At 40.7% G+C, this 19,435-nt stretch overlaps 1 protein-coding gene across 2 annotated transcripts; it reads left to right on the top strand.

The window, feature by feature from the left end:
- Positions 1 to 458: 458 nt before the first annotated feature.
- On the top strand, positions 459 to 10,104 carry SBDS (SBDS ribosome maturation factor). Of its 2 annotated transcripts, XR_014297730.1 has the most exons (6): positions 459 to 759; positions 1,404 to 1,533; positions 2,031 to 2,231; positions 3,846 to 4,010; positions 4,937 to 5,213; positions 10,042 to 10,104. XR_014297730.1 is itself a non-coding variant. In XM_082671349.1 (5 exons), the coding sequence occupies exons 1-5, from the start codon at positions 632 to 634 to the stop codon at positions 5,063 to 5,065; spliced, it is 753 nt and encodes a 250-aa protein (XP_082527475.1). In that variant the 5' UTR covers positions 459 to 631; the 3' UTR covers positions 5,066 to 6,768. The 2 variants fall into 2 exon arrangements, 1 of the variants encoding a protein (XP_082527475.1); XM_082671349.1 differs by lacking the exon at positions 10,042 to 10,104 and having other exon boundaries at positions 4,937 to 6,768.
- The last annotated feature ends 9,331 nt before the right edge of the window (positions 10,105 to 19,435 follow it).

The raw sequence follows: 19,435 nt of genomic DNA on the forward strand, positions 1-19,435 counted from the left end.
CTCGTTGGGTGTATTTGTTAGGAGTTTAGACTGAAGTATTTAAAGCTAAAACTTTATGATGATTTGCTTTAAAATACTCCAACAAAAAAAAAGAGGGAAAATGAAACAAGAACGGCAAAATGTTGATAATTGTTGAAGCAGGGTGATGGGTACATGGCAGTTCATTACACTTTTTTCTCTACGTTTTTTGTGTTAAAACTTTTCTATAACGAAAGGGTAATGTGGGCGTGGCCCGGAACTCCGCGGAACTGTGAGGTGCCCGGCACTGAGTTTCCACCCGGTCACCAAACATTAGCTCCACCAACCAATCAGAGCTCTTTCGTTCATTCCGGAAAGAAAATTACGTCAAGGAAGAGACCCACTCTTTCCGGGCGTGGAGCAGTGTCGTAAAAGCCACAATGCGCAGGCGTTCTAGCTCCCTCCTCCTCGCCCGGTTTTCTTAACACCTGACGCCTGCGCAGTAAGTTGCGTGGGTGGATCGTTTCGGCCGAGTTAGTAACGGCGCTGCGCAGTCTGCGGGCGTTACTGTGCCACGCGCCGCCGGGTGGTTATATCGAGGCTCAGTTAGCTCTCAGGCCGGCAGCGCAGGTTTGCCTTGGTTCGCCGGACCCAAGGTCTGTGAGCGGCCACGATGTCGATCTTCACCCCCACCAACCAGATCCGCCTGACCAATGTGGCCGTAGTACGAATGAAGCGAGCCGGGAAGCGCTTCGAAATCGCCTGCTACAAAAACAAAGTCGTGGGCTGGCGGAGCGGCGTGTGAGTGACACTCTCCCTCTGGGCCCTGGCCGGAGCTGGTAGCCTCAAAGGCGGCCTCCTTTGGTCGTCTAACGAATGGGCTTAGCTGGTGTCTCGCCAGGGAAGGAAATGGGAAACCTACTCCTGCTGCCCGGGCTTAGGGTCTAAACCAGACGTTCCCTTTTTTTTTGTTTGGTCGGTTTGGTTTGGGGCTTGGTTCTACTTTGCTTCCCGGGTGTCATAAAAGCCACAGCCAAGAAACCCCCATAACTGTGGTCCTTTCGTCAGAATAATGATAAAGGCAAAGGGCCTAGTTTTCCGGGTGCTTCTATAATTCGTGCGTTTGTCACAGATCTCAGCCCAGTAGTTGCACCGAAGTGCGTATAAGTTCTTCACTGCTGCCATCTAGGGGCTGGAATTCCTTGGCAGCAGCCGGACCCCACCCTTCAGTGATGGCACACATACTCCCGCGACGTTTTTCACCTCTGAGTAACTGCGAATACAAATGGAGTTCTGGGTTACAAAATGGTCCCTGGAACCGAGGGTCATTTAGGAGTATTTGTTGTTTCTTACTATTCATATCGACGCCTTCTTGTATTTAAATGTGAATGAACTTCGAAGTTTCAAGCATACTCACTTAGGACTTTCTCTCCTGTCCTCCCAAGGGAAAAAGACCTTGATGAAGTTCTGCAGACCCACTCAGTGTTTGTAAATGTCTCTAAAGGTCAGGTTGCAAAGAAGGAAGATCTCATCAGTGCGTTTGGAACAGATGACCAGACTGAAATCTGTAAGCAGGTGGGTTCTAACAGTTGCAGCATAATTGACCCTAATATCCAGTAGTATTAGATATTAGATTACAGGTATGTTGAACTTTAAAGTACTGTTTTTTTGGAGTGAACAGTTACTGTGCAATAATTCGATCTGTGCAGCATCACTTTTAATAATTCAGGACTTGGATTTTTTTGCCAAAGCCTCCAGAAATCAGATTTCCTACTAAGCTGCATTATTTTGTTCATTTATATATTTTTAGTGTAATATACCTGAAAATAGAATTCCTTTTCAGGTATTTCATCATTTACACCCTCTGCTAAGATTACCTTTACCCCATTCCCCATCTAAATAAGATTTTGGAACAAGATAATCCCTTTAGGCAAAGCTCAAGTTATTACCAAATATCAGTAGCTGAAGAGGATGAAATTTAATTTTCTCCCCAGTTATTAATTCCTGTGGTTAGTTAACAAGTAGTGTGGAATAAAGATATTACTTTTCTTAAACTTGTTGGATTTTTTAAGATTTTAACTAAAGGAGAGGTTCAAGTGTCAGATAAAGAACGGCACACACAGCTGGAGCAGATGTTTAGGGACATTGCAACTATTGTGGCCGACAAATGTGTGAACCCTGAAACAAAGAGACCGTACACCGTTATCCTTATCGAGAGAGCCATGAAGGACATCCACTATTCGGTCAAACCCAACAAGAGTACAAAACAGCAGGTGAGTTGTTTTTTCATGTCAAAAAGTGTCCATGAAAATCAGTGTTCTCTGAGGAAAACATTAAAATAGTTGGTCTGTAATAAGAAAATGGCACTACTTGGAAGCAAGTGGGAGGAGGTTTTGGGTACAGGGGAGGGGAACGATGGAGGTTTTAGAGAGAAGTGATGGAATTTGTTTTAACTAAACACAAATATACTAGGACTCTCATCTTCCCATCCAAGTCAGACTTTAAAGATAAAACTTGGATTCTTCCAACAAGGACCTACTGTATAGCACAGGGAGCTTGGCTCAATATTCTGTAATAACCTAAATGGGAAAAGAATTTGAAAAAGAATGGATACTTGTATGGGTATAACTGAATCCCTTTGCTGTACACCTGTAACTAACACATCATTGTTAATCAATTATACTCCAATATAAAGTAAAAAATGTTTTTACAAAGATAAAACTTGGATTTTTAAAGCATCATTTTAACCCCAGTTGTTAGATTTTTCTTTAATGTTTGTATAATACATACACTATAAAAGTCACCCATTTAAAGCCTACAGTTCAGTCGTATACTCACAAAGTTTTTGCACCCTTCCCTGCTACCTAATTTGAGAACATTTCATCACCCCAAAATGAAACCCTGTACCTGTTGGCAGTCACTTCTCATTCCCTTGTCTCGTAAGGAGGGAATAAGGCAACTGCAAATTTTATTTCTGTTTTTATTGACTTGTCTATTCTGCACATTTCATATAAATGGAGTCATACAGTATGTGGCCCTTTCAAGGTTAATCCATGTTGTAGCATCTATCAGTACTTTTTTCCTTCTTAGGACTGAATAATAGTTCATTGTATGGAAATACCACCTTTTGTTCATTCATCAGTTGGTGGACATTTGGGTTGTTCCCACTTTTTAGCTATCATGAATAATGCTGCTATGAAATTGATTACAAATTTTTGTGTGGACGTATGTTTCCATTTCTCTATACCCAGGAATAGAATTGCTAGCTCATATGGTGACTGTATTAACCTTTTGAGGAATTGCTCAGCCAGTTTCCGAAACAGCTGAGCCATTTTACATTTCCACAATCAGTGTACAAGGGTTCCAGTTTCTCCACATCCTCAGTGATGTTTGTTATTGTCCAACTTCTTGATTATAGCCATCCTGGGGGTATTGTTCTGGTTTTGATTTGCATTTCCCTAATGACTGATAATTCCCGCATATTTTCATGGGCGTATTGACCCTTTGTCTGTCTTCTTTGGAGAAATCACTCTTCAGATCCTTTGACCATTTTTTAGTTGATTAGTTGTCTCTTCATTATTGAGTTGTAAGAGTTCTTTATATATTTTGGATACTAGTACCGTATCAAATGCACAATTTGCCAGTATTTTGTCATATTCTGTGGGTTGTCTTTTCACTTTCTTGATAGTTTTTTGAAGAACAAAAGGTTTTAGTCTTGAAGCCCAATTTATCTATTTTTTTCCTGTGGTTGCTAATGTTCTTCATGTCATCTAAGAAACCATTGCCCAGTCCAGCTAGGTGGAAACTGCTTTGTTTTGAATACCTTCTGCAGTTATGCAGCAGAAGAAGCGAAGAAATTACAGGCGTTTTTAATTTTGTCTTGATAGGCTTTGGAAGTGATAAAGCAGTTAAAGGAGAAAATTAAGATAGAACGTGCTCACATGAGACTTCGGTTCATTCTTCCAGTGAATGAAGGGAAGAAGCTGAAAGAGAAACTCAAGCCACTCATCAAGGTTATAGAAAGTGAAGACTATGGTCAACAGTTAGATATTGTAAGATTAACATACTCTTGTTTCTTTGCTTCCACGTTACCAAAATACTTCTCTAGTCATAAATCTGTCACATTTAGAAGGTGTGAACAGTAAGACATTTCCAGTAATGTCTTAACTAGAATTAGGTAAGACAGTCAAGGTCTCCGTAGAACCAAATTGTCATTAAGAACACTTACACTTTGTTTGCTTTTTTAGTTAAATTATTCATGATAAAATGATTTTGGTCAATGCTCATTTTCGATGAGAATATATTTTACAGTGAGTCTTCTGTTAATGAGGAAATTGGAACTAGGACTAAAAGTTTGTCAGTCTCATTTACCACAGAACATTTTAAAGAAGCAGCAAAAACATCATGTCTTTGGGTCCTCACCCTGCAGCTTCAGACATCGTGTAAATTCAGCTGTCTGGAAACCCATGTCTTAGAGCTTTATAGCTTCTTGACAAATAAATGAGCTCTAGAGGACTGTTGCCCTTTCCACTGTAGATGTAAAACAACACATCTGACACTCTGAAGTTCTAAAATCTTTGCAAAACTTCGCACATGGTTTCTAAATAGGCCTTCCACCTCTTTTTTTTTTTTTCTTCAAATGTGGCTACAAAGAGATGATTTCATTGAACTGTAAATTTTAACGCTAAATTTTAGTATGAAAAGGACCATAGCCTTCTAATCCAACCACTTCGTTTTACAGCTGAGGAATCTGGAAGTCCTCAGTAGGGAGAATAATGCCTTGTCACAGGGGCCTGCGTGCATACTTAAGGGCAGAGGCTGGACCAGAACCCAGCCCACCGTCCTGTGCGTTGTCTTATCTGTGGTTGTAGAGAGACCTGGAAAGTATGGTGTGTTTGTCTCATATGAAGTGAAAGCTGTGTCCATTCTATGGCACTGCTCTTCCTCATGTGGTCAACAGCTGTGTTCAATGTTTCAGGTGTGTCTCATCGACCCCGGCTGCTTCCGAGAAATCGATGAGCTCGTAAAAAAGGAGACAAAAGGCAAAGGCTCTTTGGAAGTACTCAGTTTGAAAGACGTGGAAGAAGGAGATGAGAAATTGGAGTGACAGTCACCAGTCTCTTCAGCTGTCAAACACTAAAGCGTTTGCGTTTCCCACAGCCCTGTTTTCTTTCTGTGATCTGCCAAATACTTGCTCAGATGAGTTGACACTTTGCATCTTTGTGGCAAACATGTACACAAAAAGACTTTCCTACGTAAGTATTATAATGTGGGATTCATTTAGTTTTAATTATCAAATAGAGTTTTAGGCAAAAGTGAAATACAGAGTCCAGAGTAGCATTTTGTTACTGCCTCATGCCTTTGAGCTTTCCAGGGTGAAAGTTATTTGACACAACTCTTGTGGATAAAAAATAAGTTTTGTACATTATAAGAAAATAACTTTGGGAGGATATATCTGTATGACAGAAAGGGAGGATTTGCCAAAAAATAAAATGTGTAATGTCTTATTTCTACTTAATGAAATGTGTGTATAGGGGTAACTGTCTCGTGACCTAATACAAAGCTTGGATGATGACTTCTTGATTTTCTGAAAAATAGATAGATGATGACTGTGCAGGACTTCAATAATGTTCATCAAACATGCTGCCATAGCCTAGATTATTCTTGGTAAAAAATACAGCCATTTATTCTAATTCTTAAAGTTTATAATATATATTACTAGAGTTGAAAATATACGTAATCAATAAAACCACTGTTTATTTTTGTTAAACTATGGCTTGTATTTCTAGACAGCTTCCTACCTTTTTCTTTTCTCTGCCTGTTGTCTGGTAGGATGGCAGAGTTCTTAGCAGTATTAAACAAGTCAGGAGGAGGAGTGCTCAGAACAGGGCCTGTTCTGTTAAATACCTGATAAACCTTAGAGATATTATTTGGATGTAATTGAACTTGAGTGTTTTAGTATTTGAACACTTAAATAGACAATGTGCAAGTTTTTTTAAATCTACTTATCCTCAAAAGAGATAGTCTAGAATACAAAGTAGGGTTTCCCTCAAAATAAACATACAGATGTATTTTTATTTTTTATTATTATTTTTTTTGTGTGTGATACGCGGGCCTCCCACTGCTGCGGCCTCTCCCGTTGCAGAGCACAGGCTCCGGACGCGCAGGCTCAGTGGCCATGGCTCACGGGCCCAGCCGCTCCGCGGCACGTGGGATCCTCCCGGACCGGGGCACGAACCCGTGTCCCCTGCATCGGCAGGTGGACTCTCAACCACCGCGCCACCAGGGAAGGCCCCATACAGATGTATTTTATGCACAGAAGTTTTTAAGTGAAAAAGAGTTCTTGACTTGAACAGTTCCTGATTGGTTGATTGAAGTCAAACATTTTTCTCATAGTGTTGGAAGAAATATTCTTAAGACACACTTTCTTTAACGGTGAAATTAAACTACTGTTCAGATACAGTCTTCAAGATGACCCCCTCACTGATTCCATTTTACTTACATAGTTTGTTGTTTTACAAAAATTATCTAAACTTGAAGTCCCAGGAAATTATTTTAACCAATGAAGTTTACACTTTATTTCTAGCTTAAACAGTTAAAGCAACGTTTCAGGTCGAAAGTCATAATTACTAAAAATGTTCAAGAGCTGCATCTTGAATAGAAAAAAGATAAATGTTACCATAACATTGCCTTAAGTTTTTTCCCATTCTCATACTCATTTCTTCTAAAAAGCTGGAACTTCAAGAATTGTCAAATGTAAACCAGAGTCATGTTTCTGAACCTATAAAAAATAAAAAATTTTCTACCTTATATTAATCTCGTTATTCAGAAGTGGTTAAAAAGTTTGGTTCATGATTATCTTCCCAGGAGCACTGCTATAATGGATTACCTTAAGGATTATCGGTTTATTTTGCTTTTTCAACGCAAGCTTTATTGTGTACATTTGGCCAGAATGACGTTTCAGAATTAAACCTCTCCATTAGCAGAGCTCTTTTCTTTGAAGTTTCCCTTGTACCCATACACAACTATTTGTTCCAGCTTATGTAACCTCATACCACTTTGAAATTCCCTGGTTGACCTTGATTTTTGCCCTACCTTGTGTTATAGAGAGCTGCTTAAACACCTTCCTGGCATGCTAGATTGTGAGCAGCTCAAGGGCAGGAGGTTAGCCAGCTATGTGTATCCCTCCATGGTTTGGACCTGGTAGTTGTGGAATAAGTGTCTGTGGAGTTATAAGCATCCTCTCTCGGTGGGGGTCCATGCCATCAGAAGTGAGGACAGGTAATGACTTTTTCAAATCCATCTTTAAAGCTTGACTGAGTTTTTGTCAGCTAAGCCAGAGCCTCCCACCGTTCATACCCATGCATGCTGCTGTGCCGCTGATGGTTTGTGTCTGCACAGATCCCCTCAGTCCTGAGAGCTTTTATATCTGCCTGCAAGCAGCCACTCACATTTACCCCAGGGTGTCATACGCACATATTCTGTGGGGCTGTGATAGGGGAAATTGGGTAGCAGCACTCATTATTGTAAACAGTAGCCACACACATGATTTTAACCTGCATGCTACCCTTAAGCCCACATCATGAGGTCCCTATGATTTTGGTAGTAGTGCATTTCCTTATTTAGAATTTTTTGTGTACTTGCTCTTAAATTACTGAAATTTCAAGGTATTGATTATTTGAAAATACATTTCTGCTGCAGCATATTAGAGGGATCGTGGATAAATAGTTTGCCACTAACAGCATTTAATGTCTGGGATGATGAAGGCCATTGATTTTCATCTCCACATGTATATTAATGGTACCTACAAAATTAACGAGTCTAAATGTAATTTTATAGCAGCAACAGTTCTTCTGAGCTAAAAGTATAGTCCTGACCTAACAGTTTTACAACACTCTGAGCACGTGTACTTGAATGGCCCAGGGCCCCCTTCCAAACACCCCAGAGGAAGAGTCACCAGTTTCACCAAATTCCTACATATTTTTGGTTGGTAGAGAATGGAGATAAATGGGTTGTGGAATTGAAAAGAACAGAGTCATTTTTACTGCAGAGAGGAACAGAGCTGTCTTCTACACTCAGTGCTATTCATATCTTAGGAGATTTTTCCATCTGGTGATACACTTGAATGCCAAAAGTTTCTTGAGTGGCACTCTTCCTGTGACAGACGAGCATAGTTGGCATACTTTTCAAGGAAAAAGGGCCACAAGCTTATTTATTACTGTCGTGCAGAGGTAGGATCAAGACTAGGAATCTTGCATGTAATCAAGGTAAAATAGTTTGTGGTTTTACAGTTAAAACTTTGCAGATTATAGAAAGATTTTGGACATGTATTGGCATGACAAAAGGGAATAAAGAAAGCATTTCTTAGTGAAATTTGTATAAAGAGATAATTGTGTAAAACTTGAATGATAACCGCCTGATTTTCTCAGAGATATGGTGATAGTTCAGGTGTTCAATAATTGTGTTGAACATGCTGCCATAATTAAGATTTCATAATAGTATAGAATATTATTTTTTAAAGGGCTCGTCATCACTGCATTTGGGATTTTTCTTTTGAGTAAAAAACAGTTAAAAGGGGCTTCCCTGGTGATGCAGTGGTTAAGAATCCGCCTGCCAACGCAGGGAACACGGGTTCGAGCCCTAGTCCAGGAAGATCCCACATGCCGCAGAGCAACTAAGCCCGTGCGCCACAACTACTGAGCCTGCGCTCTAGAGCCCGCGAGCCACAACTACTGAGCCCGTGTGCCACAACTACTGACCCTGCACTCTAGAGCCCACGAGCCACAACTACTGAAGCCCCCGTGCCTAGGGCCCGTGCTCTGCAACAAGAGAAGCCACTGCAATGAGAAGCCTGTGCACCGCAACAAAGAGTAGCCCCTGCTCGCCGCAACTAGAGAAAGCCCGCGCGCAGCAACAAAGACCCAATGCAGCCAAAAATAATAAAAACAAATAAATAAAATAAAGGAAACTTAGATTTTAAAATAATAATAAAATAAAAATGGACAAGGAAAGCAGAACGAGTGGCTCAGAGAGAAGTAAGGATGGGAGAAGGGGCAGGAGAGATTTGAAGCGGGATACTCCGCCCAGTATTGCTGGCGTCGAAGATGGAGGAACGGAACCACGACCCAAACAATGCAGGCAGCTTCCAGAAGCTGGGAAGGACCCTCAGCTGACAGCCATCAAGGAAATGGGGGCCTGAAAGGAACTAAATTCTACCAACAGCCTGAGATAGTGAGGAAATGGATTCTCGCCTAAGAGCTCCCAGGACGGACACAGCCGACCCCGTGATTTTAGTCCAGTTAGATCTGAACCCGGCTTCCGACATACAGAACCATAAGGTAACAAGTTTGTGTATTTTAAACTGCTAAGTTTGTGCTAATGTGTTACAAAAGAAGTAGAAACTGTAGATTATGGATGTTTCAATATGATGAGCAAAAAATGGGTGATTCGCTCAAAGACATCTGTATAATTGGCTATCTGTCTAATAGAGCCAAACTCCTACATCATAACATAAAGAAAATTAATTTTACATGAATTATAGAGCTAAGTGTAAAAATAAAGGCATGAGAAAATATAGACAATAAAGTATTCAAAAATATAGGAAAATATTTTACCCTAAGAGTAAAAGAGGCTTTCTTAAGGAAAATAGAAACCTGGAAATTATAAAGGAAAATACTGAAGGATTTAACAACCCAAAAAAGTGAAATTTCCGAATGACAAAAGATACTTCAAGAAAGTTCAGAGAAAATATGATTGAAAGAAAATACATGGAACATTTAAGTCAGGTGGAATGCCAGCAAGTCAGGACAAACCAACAAAATAGTCTTATGCTCAGCCCCAAGCACTAGAAATAAATGCAAAATAAGATGGTCACCTTCTCTCAGAGAAATGCAAAATAATGAAAAATAATTTTCTATCCATCATATTGAGGAAAAGTTAAAAAATTCTGATACTGGCAAGGATGGGGGCGGAGGGACCACCACTTTCACACATTTACTGATGGAAGTATAAATTGCTACAGACATTTAGGAAAATAACCTGGTGGTATCTTTAAAATTTTAAATATGTATACCTTACATTTAGGTATCTATCCTCCAGAAATAAATGTATCTAAATTCTAAGGATATACATACAGAGATGTTTTCTGCTTTGGAAGACCTGAAAATAACCATCCGTAACACGTAAGTATTAATAAATTGCAATACTTCCTTATTGTGAAGAATTGGGTAGTTTTTACAAATGAGACGTACCTACCTGTGTGTCCTATAGAGACCTATAATATTACATAACGTCCAAGACAATAAAAGTGGAGGCGGGGGGAAGGGTTGGAGGAAGGGAAACACATTACAGAACAATGTGTTACAGTTTAATCCCATTCTTTTACCTCTTTTGGAGGTGTAGGGGAGGAAGACTTTTTCTTCTGGGTTCTTTAGCTGGTTGGATCATTAAACTGACACAAGGCAGATTAACAGGAGAAAAACAGATTTCATTTCATATACGTGGGAACTCATACAAAAATATGAGACTCAAAGTAAGTGACCGAAGCAGGCAGCTTTATACCTTTTAGACAAGGAAACAATAAATTTGTGAAGAATTGACGAGACAAAGGTGTTTGGGCTTGGGGTAGCAAATTAGTGAAGTAACAAGGTTTGTTTATACAGCCTTCGGGGCCCTGAATTCCCTGTCTCTGGTGATAAGGAGGCCTTCCACCCTCCTGGTACAGAAAGGACACCTTTCACATGAGAGATTTATTTCCTACTTTCAGGGGAACAAAAGAAGTCAGAGTGTCCTTGCACTGACTGTTTCTTAACTATAATCCAAAATAATCAATATGCCCAAATGGCATATTTTGGGGTGCAAGTTTTCAAAGAATAAGAAAATACTAATTTTAAGCTGTTGTGTATTGAATACTAGTGGACCCAAATTTTAAGGAAATTAAATAATCAAAACATTCAATTTAAAATAGAAATAAATTGGCAAGGGATAGCGCTTCATGGAATAAAATGATTCGCCACAGAAGAATTTTTTTTTAAATAAGCTTTTCGGTTACATTTAAAGTGACATTAAATCTTTAGTCTCATCAGTGTTCATTTTCAAGGATCTCTTCTGCCCCGACCTTTGGACACGGTGGGAAACTTCCATGGTTCTGGGAACCTGAGGTCTTAAACTCTGTCCCTTGTGTGACCAGGACCTTAGCAGGTGACCCTGGCCCTACAAAGCAAGTTGCAAGAGCAAAAAGCCCAGGAAAGAGTGCAGATGGGTTGCTCCACGATAAGGTCCTGCACCTACTTCAGGTGCTAGGAGGCGTGGATGATGTAACGTTACTTAGGTCAGCTGGCAGGGAAGCCAGGGGAGAATTTCAAACAAAAATCAAGCAGAGCCAGGGAATGGTGGAAGGCTACCAGTGAAGACAGAAGATAGGAGACTGGAACAGAGCAGCTACTTCTCACTGCAGTTCACCTCCCCCCAGGGCAAACAATGTGTGTTGGCCCTGACATTTCTTCACGTACTTCTCCTCCAAGGCTGAGTCCAGCCCAGGGATTCAGTGCCAATGAAACAACTTCCCCATTTTTTTTGTCCTTCAGTCTCATGGCATGGATCTCAGATTTAAACTCTTTTAATCGGTCTTTGAACATTTTGCTTTTCTCCAAATAGTCTAGCCTACTGTAAACCACAGAAGGGCAAACGAGCAGGGCAGCCTACTCGTTTTTGGAGCAACCCATTTTATATCATTTTCCATTTTCCATCATGGCTCAGCTTAGGTGTATGTATATCATTGAGATACAAGTTTTTCCAAGAAAAAGTACCCTTACTACATGCAGTGTCTAATATGCTCCATTATTTTCTATTCTACTACTTTTCTTTTTTCTTTTTTTATCATTCTTCATGCCCGCCATGACCTGCAGTATGAAAAACATTGTTCTGTATGTCATTATCCCAGATCACAAAGTCGTTTGGGAAGGATTATGGTTTTTCCATTGTTCTTTTGCTTCAGAAGCTAAGGATCCTTCCCTCCCGCCATCTGATTGACACAGAGGGAGACCTGGAGTCCTCGGCTACACACCTGGACCCTCACTCCAGCTGTGCTCCAGGACTCAAATCCAGGCCCTTTTACACCAGACCTACTCAACAATCAAACCACGTGGTTAGTGTTCATGACCCTTCCTGCCTTGAGTCCCAAGACATCAGAGGACAACTCCTAACAGGTCCACTGATGACCAATGACTTGCAAAGCTCTGCCTCTGTCTTTCAGTCTCCAAAGAGAGGCTCTTCAGGTCTGTATTTCCCAAATCCACCTTCATAGATCCCTTTTCAAATGAAAAGTCTTCATCATCATTTGGGGTTGAAACCTGTTGAGTTTTTGTACAAGGACTGAAAAAGATAAAGAACGACAGCAAAAAAAAAAAAGAATTCTTGTTCTGAAAACAGTGGAACTTTGCCTATATTCATTCTTCTTTCTTCCCCTCTGAACATTTTTTGGGGAGCTCTATAAATTTATAAACAATAGAAGGAAGGATGTGGAGTATAGAGTCAGAAAACCCTGACTGTAATCCCAGCTCTTCCAGTTAACAGCTGTGTGACCTCTGACAAATCACTTCACCTCTCTGAGCCTTTATTTCCTCATCAGTAAAATGGAGCTGATAATGGATGCAAAGCCTAAACCCATCCCGGAGCACATGCACAATATATTGTTTTTAACATTATTTCAGAGAAGTTTGCTGATATACCTTCAGGGCCGCAGAACAAGCTGGTGGCTGAGCAAGAAGACATTGCTGGGGCTTCCCTGGTGGCGCAGTGGTTGAGAGTCCGCCTGCCGATGCAGGGGACACGGGTTCGTGCCCCGGTCCTGGAAGATCCCACATGCTGTGGAGCGGCTAGGCCCGTGAGCCATGGCCGTTGAGCCTGTGCGTCCGGAGCCTGTGCTCCTCAACGGGAGAGGCCACAACAGTGAGAGGCCCGCATACTGCAAAAAAAAAAAAAAAGAAGACATTGCTTTCCTCATGGGCAGGACATAGCACCAGGGCCCAGGGTCTAACACGGGCTTTCTCACCTTTAAAATGGAGAAAATACCCTCACCTTTAAAATATTCTCACCTTGAAAAGGGAACCCTCCTACGTTTGTGGGAATGTAAATTGGTGCAGCCACCATGGAGAACAGTATGGAGGTTCCTGAAAAAACTAAAAATAGAGTTACTATATGATCCTGCTTATATCTGGAGAAGACTATAATTGGAAAAGATACATGCACCCCAGTGTTCATAGCAGCACTATATACAGTAGCCAAGACATGAAGCAACCTAAATGTCCATCAACAGATGAATGGATAAAAATTATGTGGTACATATATACAATGGAATATTACTCAGCCATAAAAAAGAATGAAATCATGCCATTTGCAGCAATATGGGTGGACCTAGAGATGATCATACTAAGTGAAGTAAGTCAGAGAAAGACAAATATCGTATGTGGAATTTAAACAAATTATACAAATGAACTTATTTATAAAACAGAAACAGACAGATATAGAAAACAAACTTATGGGACGTCCCTGGTGGTCCAATGGGTAAGACTCTGCACTCCCAAGGCAGGGGGCCTGGATTTGATCCCTGGTCGGGGAACTAGATCCCGCATGCATGCTGCAACTAAGAGTTCACATGCCGCAACTAAAAGATCTCACATGCCACAACAAAGATCCCATGTGCCACAACTAAGACCTGGCGCAGCCTAAATAAATATATTTTTAAAAAAGAAAGAAAACAAACTTATGGTTACCAAAGGGGAAGTGGGGGGATATATTAGGAATTTAGCATTAGAAGATACTGCTGTATAAGAAATAGCTAAACAAGGTCCTACTGTATAGCACAGGGAAGTATAGTCAATATCCTGTAACAAACCATAATGGAAAAGAATATATGTATGTAGGGAATTCCCTGGAGGTCTGCGCTTTCACTGCCCGGGTTCAATCCCTAGTCGGGGAACTAAGATCCCACAAGCTGTGTGACTCGGCCAAAAAAAAAAAAAAAAGTGTGTATATATATATATATATCTGAATCACTTTGCTCTACACTAGAAATTAACACAACATTGTAAATCAACTATACTTCAATAAAAAATTAAATTAAATATCTTCACCTTTAAAATGGAGAAAATACCCAGTCTATCTCACAGGGTGAGGTTTAAGTGACATCATTACCTAACAGGATGTCAAAATCTGACTCGGTGTCTCCAAAATTGCTCTTGAGAGCAATAGGTGACAAGAACTCTCTATTCCACAGAGAAATGCCCAGAAGCCTAGACATCCACACAGGACCCTATCCACATAGGTGATGCTAACTAGAGGATAAAAGCTAGAAAGACTTGAAGAGCTTTGAGGTGTGTCCTGTGGAGCTTGTAAATTTTATTTTCTTATCAACAGAAAACTAAGCCATTTTACAGCACAGCATCTGAATTAACAAGCACTTTTGGGTCAAAGTGATCTTATTCAGAGTTTCCTTTTATTTTAAAGATGATTCACTTCTTAAAGGGAGACCCGTATTTCTGATCTCATAATTTTCCTTTTTAAAACAGAGGTCCTGTATCATTCTGTTTCTGCATGGTCACACTATGTTACTTTTGGGCAAAAATTATTACCAGGCAATTAGAAGAAGGGAAGTATCTTTTGTGTGTGTGTGTGTGTGATAAGCGGGCCTTTCCCGTTGCGGAGCACAGGCTCCGGACGCGCAGGCTCAGCGGCCATTGCCCACGGGCCCAGCCGCTCCGCAGCATGTGGGATCCTCCTGGACCGGGGCACGAACCGTGTCACCTGCATCGGCAGGTGGACTCTCAACCACTGCGCCACCAGGGAAGCCCTATCTTTTTTTTTTTAATTGAAGTATAGTTGATTTACAATGTTGTGTTAGTTCTTGCTGTACAGCAAAGTGACTCAATTATACATATATATAAATTCTTTTTTATATCCTTTTCCATTATGGTTTATCTCAGGACATTGAATATAGTTCCCTGTGTTATACAGTAGGAACTTGTTGTTTATCCATTCTATATATAATAGTTTGCATCTACTAACCCCAAACTCCCAGCCCATCCCTCCCCACCCCACCTCCCCTTGGCAACCACAAGTCTGTTCTCTATGTCTGTGAGTCTGTCTGTTTCATATATAGGTTCATTTGTGTCATATTTTAGATTCCACATATAAGTGATATCATGTGGTATTTTCTTTCTCTTTCTGACTTACTTCACTTAGTACAATCATCTCTAGGTCCATCCATGTTGCTGCAAATGGCATTATTTCATTTTTTATGGCTGAGTAGTATTCCATTGTATATATGTACCACATCTTCTTTATCCATTCATCTGTCGATGGACATTTAGGTTGTTTCCATGTTTTGGCTATTGTGAATAGTGCTGCTATGAACACAGGGGTGCATGTATCTTTTTGAATTAAAGTTTTGTCTGGATATATATGCCCAGGCGTGGGATTGCTGGATCATATGGTAATTCTGTTTTTAGTTTTCTGAGGAACTTCCAAACTGTTTTCCACAGTGTCTGCACCAACTTACATTTCCACCAACAGTGTAGGAGCGTTCGAAAAAGGGAAGCCTCTTTGAGATAAGTTACTGTGTTAAATTAGATTTCTGAGCAGGGAGATATTTAACATTTCAGAACACATTTCAGTTTTTAAAATTAGTCCTTCTCCTTCAGGAATAGCCAGCAAATGGTGCAGAAACAAAGTGGAGTGCAAAACACAGATTTTTTTTTAAGAGAATTAATTCACTTTATTCTGAGCCTTTATTTCCTTAGCCTGTTTTCATTTGCTGCATCTCAATAGAGTCCACTTTCCTCCTTCTCATAAATTGATCATGATTTCCAATACACACTTGTAAAATCTGTGAAATGCAGAGTATGCAGCTACTCACCTATTACCCAGCCGTCTGCCTCATGACATCTAACACCCCATGTTTACTTCCTGCACCTCTCTCAAAAGCCATGGTGTGAGGCAGAGAGGCAGGCAGGGGTGACAGGTAATTTGCCATTTCTCTTTACTTCATACCATAACACCCCCAAAGAGCTCATGGGTCTCTTACATTCTTTTTTTTTAAATTTTTTATGGACGTATAGTTGATTTACAATGTTGTGTTAATTACTGCTGTACAGCAAAGTGATTCAGTTATAGATACATTCTTTTTCATATTCTTTTCCATTATGGTTTAAAACAGGATATTGAATATAGATAATTCCCTGTGCTATATAGGACTTTTTTTTTTTTTTCTTGGCCATGCCGTGCAGCTTGTGGTATCTTAGTTCCCCAACCAGGGATTGAACCTGGGCCCTCAGCAGTGAGAGTGTGGAGTCCTAAGCACTGGATCGCCAGGGAATTCCAGTAGGACATTGTTGTTTATCCATTCTGTATATACAAGTTTGCATCTGCTAATCCCAAACTCCCAATCCACCCCTCTCCCACCCCCTCCGCCTTGGCATTAAATGTCTTTATAGGAAATATTTCCCTTTTTAAAGGACCAAACAATATCAAATGACAGACTTTTCTCTGACTTCTTTATTATTTTACAGATTCATTGCAGAAGTTCCATTTTATGATTCCAGCTCCCTTCAATAAAAATTAAGTCCTTTTCCAAGGTTTGCAAATGATAGTAAGTGTACCCAAAGCTCTTCAGAGAAACTATTCTGAGCAATTTCTTTACCAAGTTGTGCCCAAACAAAATAACAAATACAGCTAAATTTTCCCTGCATGTGTTGGCAATTCAGTACTTTCCATTAGTACAAAGCAAATAGTAATTGTGTGTCTTGAGTGTTTTTCAGATATCATTTCATTTCCCTGACTGTCTACAAAGTTCTCCTGTTTTTATACATCCTTTACAGATGGAGAATGTGAAGTTAAATAAGGGTCTGGGGGCAGGATTCCATTTCAGGGTCCAGGATTTAGTATAAGTATCAGGATATTAATATTTTATTTTTAGGACACTCATTCAGTAAGTGAAGTAGCAGACATGGGCTAACCAACCAGTTCATTCACCCTCAATTGTGAAGATAAAAATTTTAACTTCAGCTTTTTTGTGACGTGGTTTAATAGTGTTGATCTTAAAAGAGCAAAAGAGCCGCTCATTTTACCAGCAAGATTATGCCAGCCACTTTGGCCAGTTATCAAGGTCCCTGGGCATTCCAAGCTTGATTCCCTGGAGGTTGAAGGAAACCACCTCCCTGATATTTCTGAAAAGAACGCTACTATCAAAGGAACCAACAACTAAACCTCTGCCGTGTGTTTGGTCAGGCTGTTTTCTTGCTCTTTGTACATCCTCTGCTTGACCAGCCCCTGCTTCCCCTACACCCTACTTGCTCCCAGCCCCAGCTAGTGATTGCTAATCCTTAGGCCAGAACGGCTCCACCTGCTGGTTTATTAAAGGGAAACACCTGCCCTCATGATGGTCATTAACGTGGGGGGCTGTGAGGGACGTGCCCCAGCTGTTCTCCATAGTGGCTGCACCAATTTACATTCCCTGGCAAGAGTATGGCATCTAATAATTCCTGAACATAAGGGCCATTTTAAATTTGGTCCCCACTGGAAGTGAGGAAGCCTCACTCTTCCCATAGCATTCCAAAGTCATAAGCTACTCCAAAGCATATCTACTGTCTGTAGAGATATTTACAGCTTTACCCTCGGCCAAAACGCAGGCCCAAGCAAGAGCGTACAGTTCAGCCTATTGGGCTGACGTAGCCAAGGACAAAGGTGCTGCCTTGATGGCTTCAAAAGAGTTACAAGAGCATACCCAGCATAATACTTACCGTGTTCACCTTTTAAATAAGAACCATTAGTAAACCCACAAAAAGTCAGTGTTATCCAAAAGGAGTTCCCTATAAGTCATCACGGGCGTCAGGAGGTAATCTGTCAGAGTCAGTCATGAGGAATATTGTCCATAGAGGAGGGGAGAAGAGTGGCAGTGTTAAGATTATTACAGCGAGAAAGAGCTGTTAGCAAAAGATTTCACAGGCCAAGCAAGGGCAGGGGAATTTATCAAGCTTTTCCAATTTCAAGAGTAGCCAACTAGCCCAAGCTTAGCTTTGAGTTTGGGGACGTTCAGGATGCCATGAAACCTGTTTGGATCTAAATGTAACCCTTGTTTTGAGATCAGGTGCCCCAACTATGAAATCTGAGTTTGAACAAACTGCAGTTTTCCCTTGGAGACTTTGTGTCCCTTAAAGGCTAAAAATTTTAACAGGTAGATGCTGTCCTGCAAAGAGGCCTGAGAAAGGAAGCAGAGAAGCAAGTTGTTTACCTATTGAAATAAACTAGAGGATCCAGGTAACGTTATATCATCCAAAGGGTCATTGGATTCACCTTGTAGGCTATTTTGGTTGCTTCTGAAATAGCACATAAAACGTCAACTGGCTTAAACTGGTTTTGCTTTCTTAAAACAGGTTGGTGATTAATCAGACCTGAAGTTGTTTTATAGAGACAGCACTGTGCATGTGCAAGATGGGAACCCATGTCTCCAGGATGAGCCCAGAACCAAATATCTTCAGTCTGTGGAACTCAAAGAATAGAGGTGTTGCCACCAGAGGGCTTTAAGAAGGGAGAGGTCCTAAAATAAGGAAAATCTGGCTTCCAGCAGCCTAAGTACCTTGATTATCTTATATGTACTGATTTGAGGCTATCCAATCAACTTCTGCCAAGTTTGAAATTCCCCTAACCCCCTAACCCGGGATCAAGGAGACAGAGTTGAGCCCTGCCTTCTATCTGCTTGCTGGTCAACCTCACAATAAAGCTCTTTTTTTTTCAAAAGCCGGTACCATAGAATTGACTTCTATGCGTGTCTGGCAGCAAGCCCTTGCTTGGTAACACTACTGTCAAATTCTAGAATTAGCTCCCCTTTTGGGGAGGAAGAAATTCCAGACAATATTTCTTTAAGAAATCTCCACCTAATAAATGGGTAGGGGTGGAGGAACAAAGGGGAAAAGTGTATCTCTTAGAGGAACTAAACAAAAGGGAACAGGTTTAGAGGTAGGAACATGTTAAGTTTATTAGAGACCACCACTATTTGAACCGTTTCAGTACTCCCAGGCAAGGGATGTGAATAATAGTGGGATTGAGCCCTGAGAGGGTAACTCTGGTATCGTTAAAGACAGAGATTCATCCCACTCCAAGCTGGTTAAGAGGAAGGATTGGGGAAAGCCCAGAGTCCCGTCACTGGGAATTAGGAGGGAACATGGTTTCCCATTCCATCCTGGTCCTTTTAACTAGAAGGGAAAGATCCCGGTTCAGCCCATTAATAAACTGAGTTGAAGGCTACCCAAGTGCAATCAACATCCATAGAAAGGCCAGAATTTTCCTTAAAAATCATTGGGAACTGGCTATAACAATCATGCACAGGCTCACTGTGTGTCTGGGTGCAAGGCTGAATCTTATTTCAATCAGTAGGCTTGGAGAAAGCCAGGTGAAGTCATTTAAGTTTGCCCGAGCCTGATCC

The sequence above is a fragment of the Grampus griseus genome (genome assembly GCF_964374135.1).
Source record: "Grampus griseus genome assembly, chromosome: 14".
Lineage (NCBI taxonomy): Eukaryota > Metazoa > Chordata > Mammalia > Artiodactyla > Delphinidae > Grampus > Grampus griseus.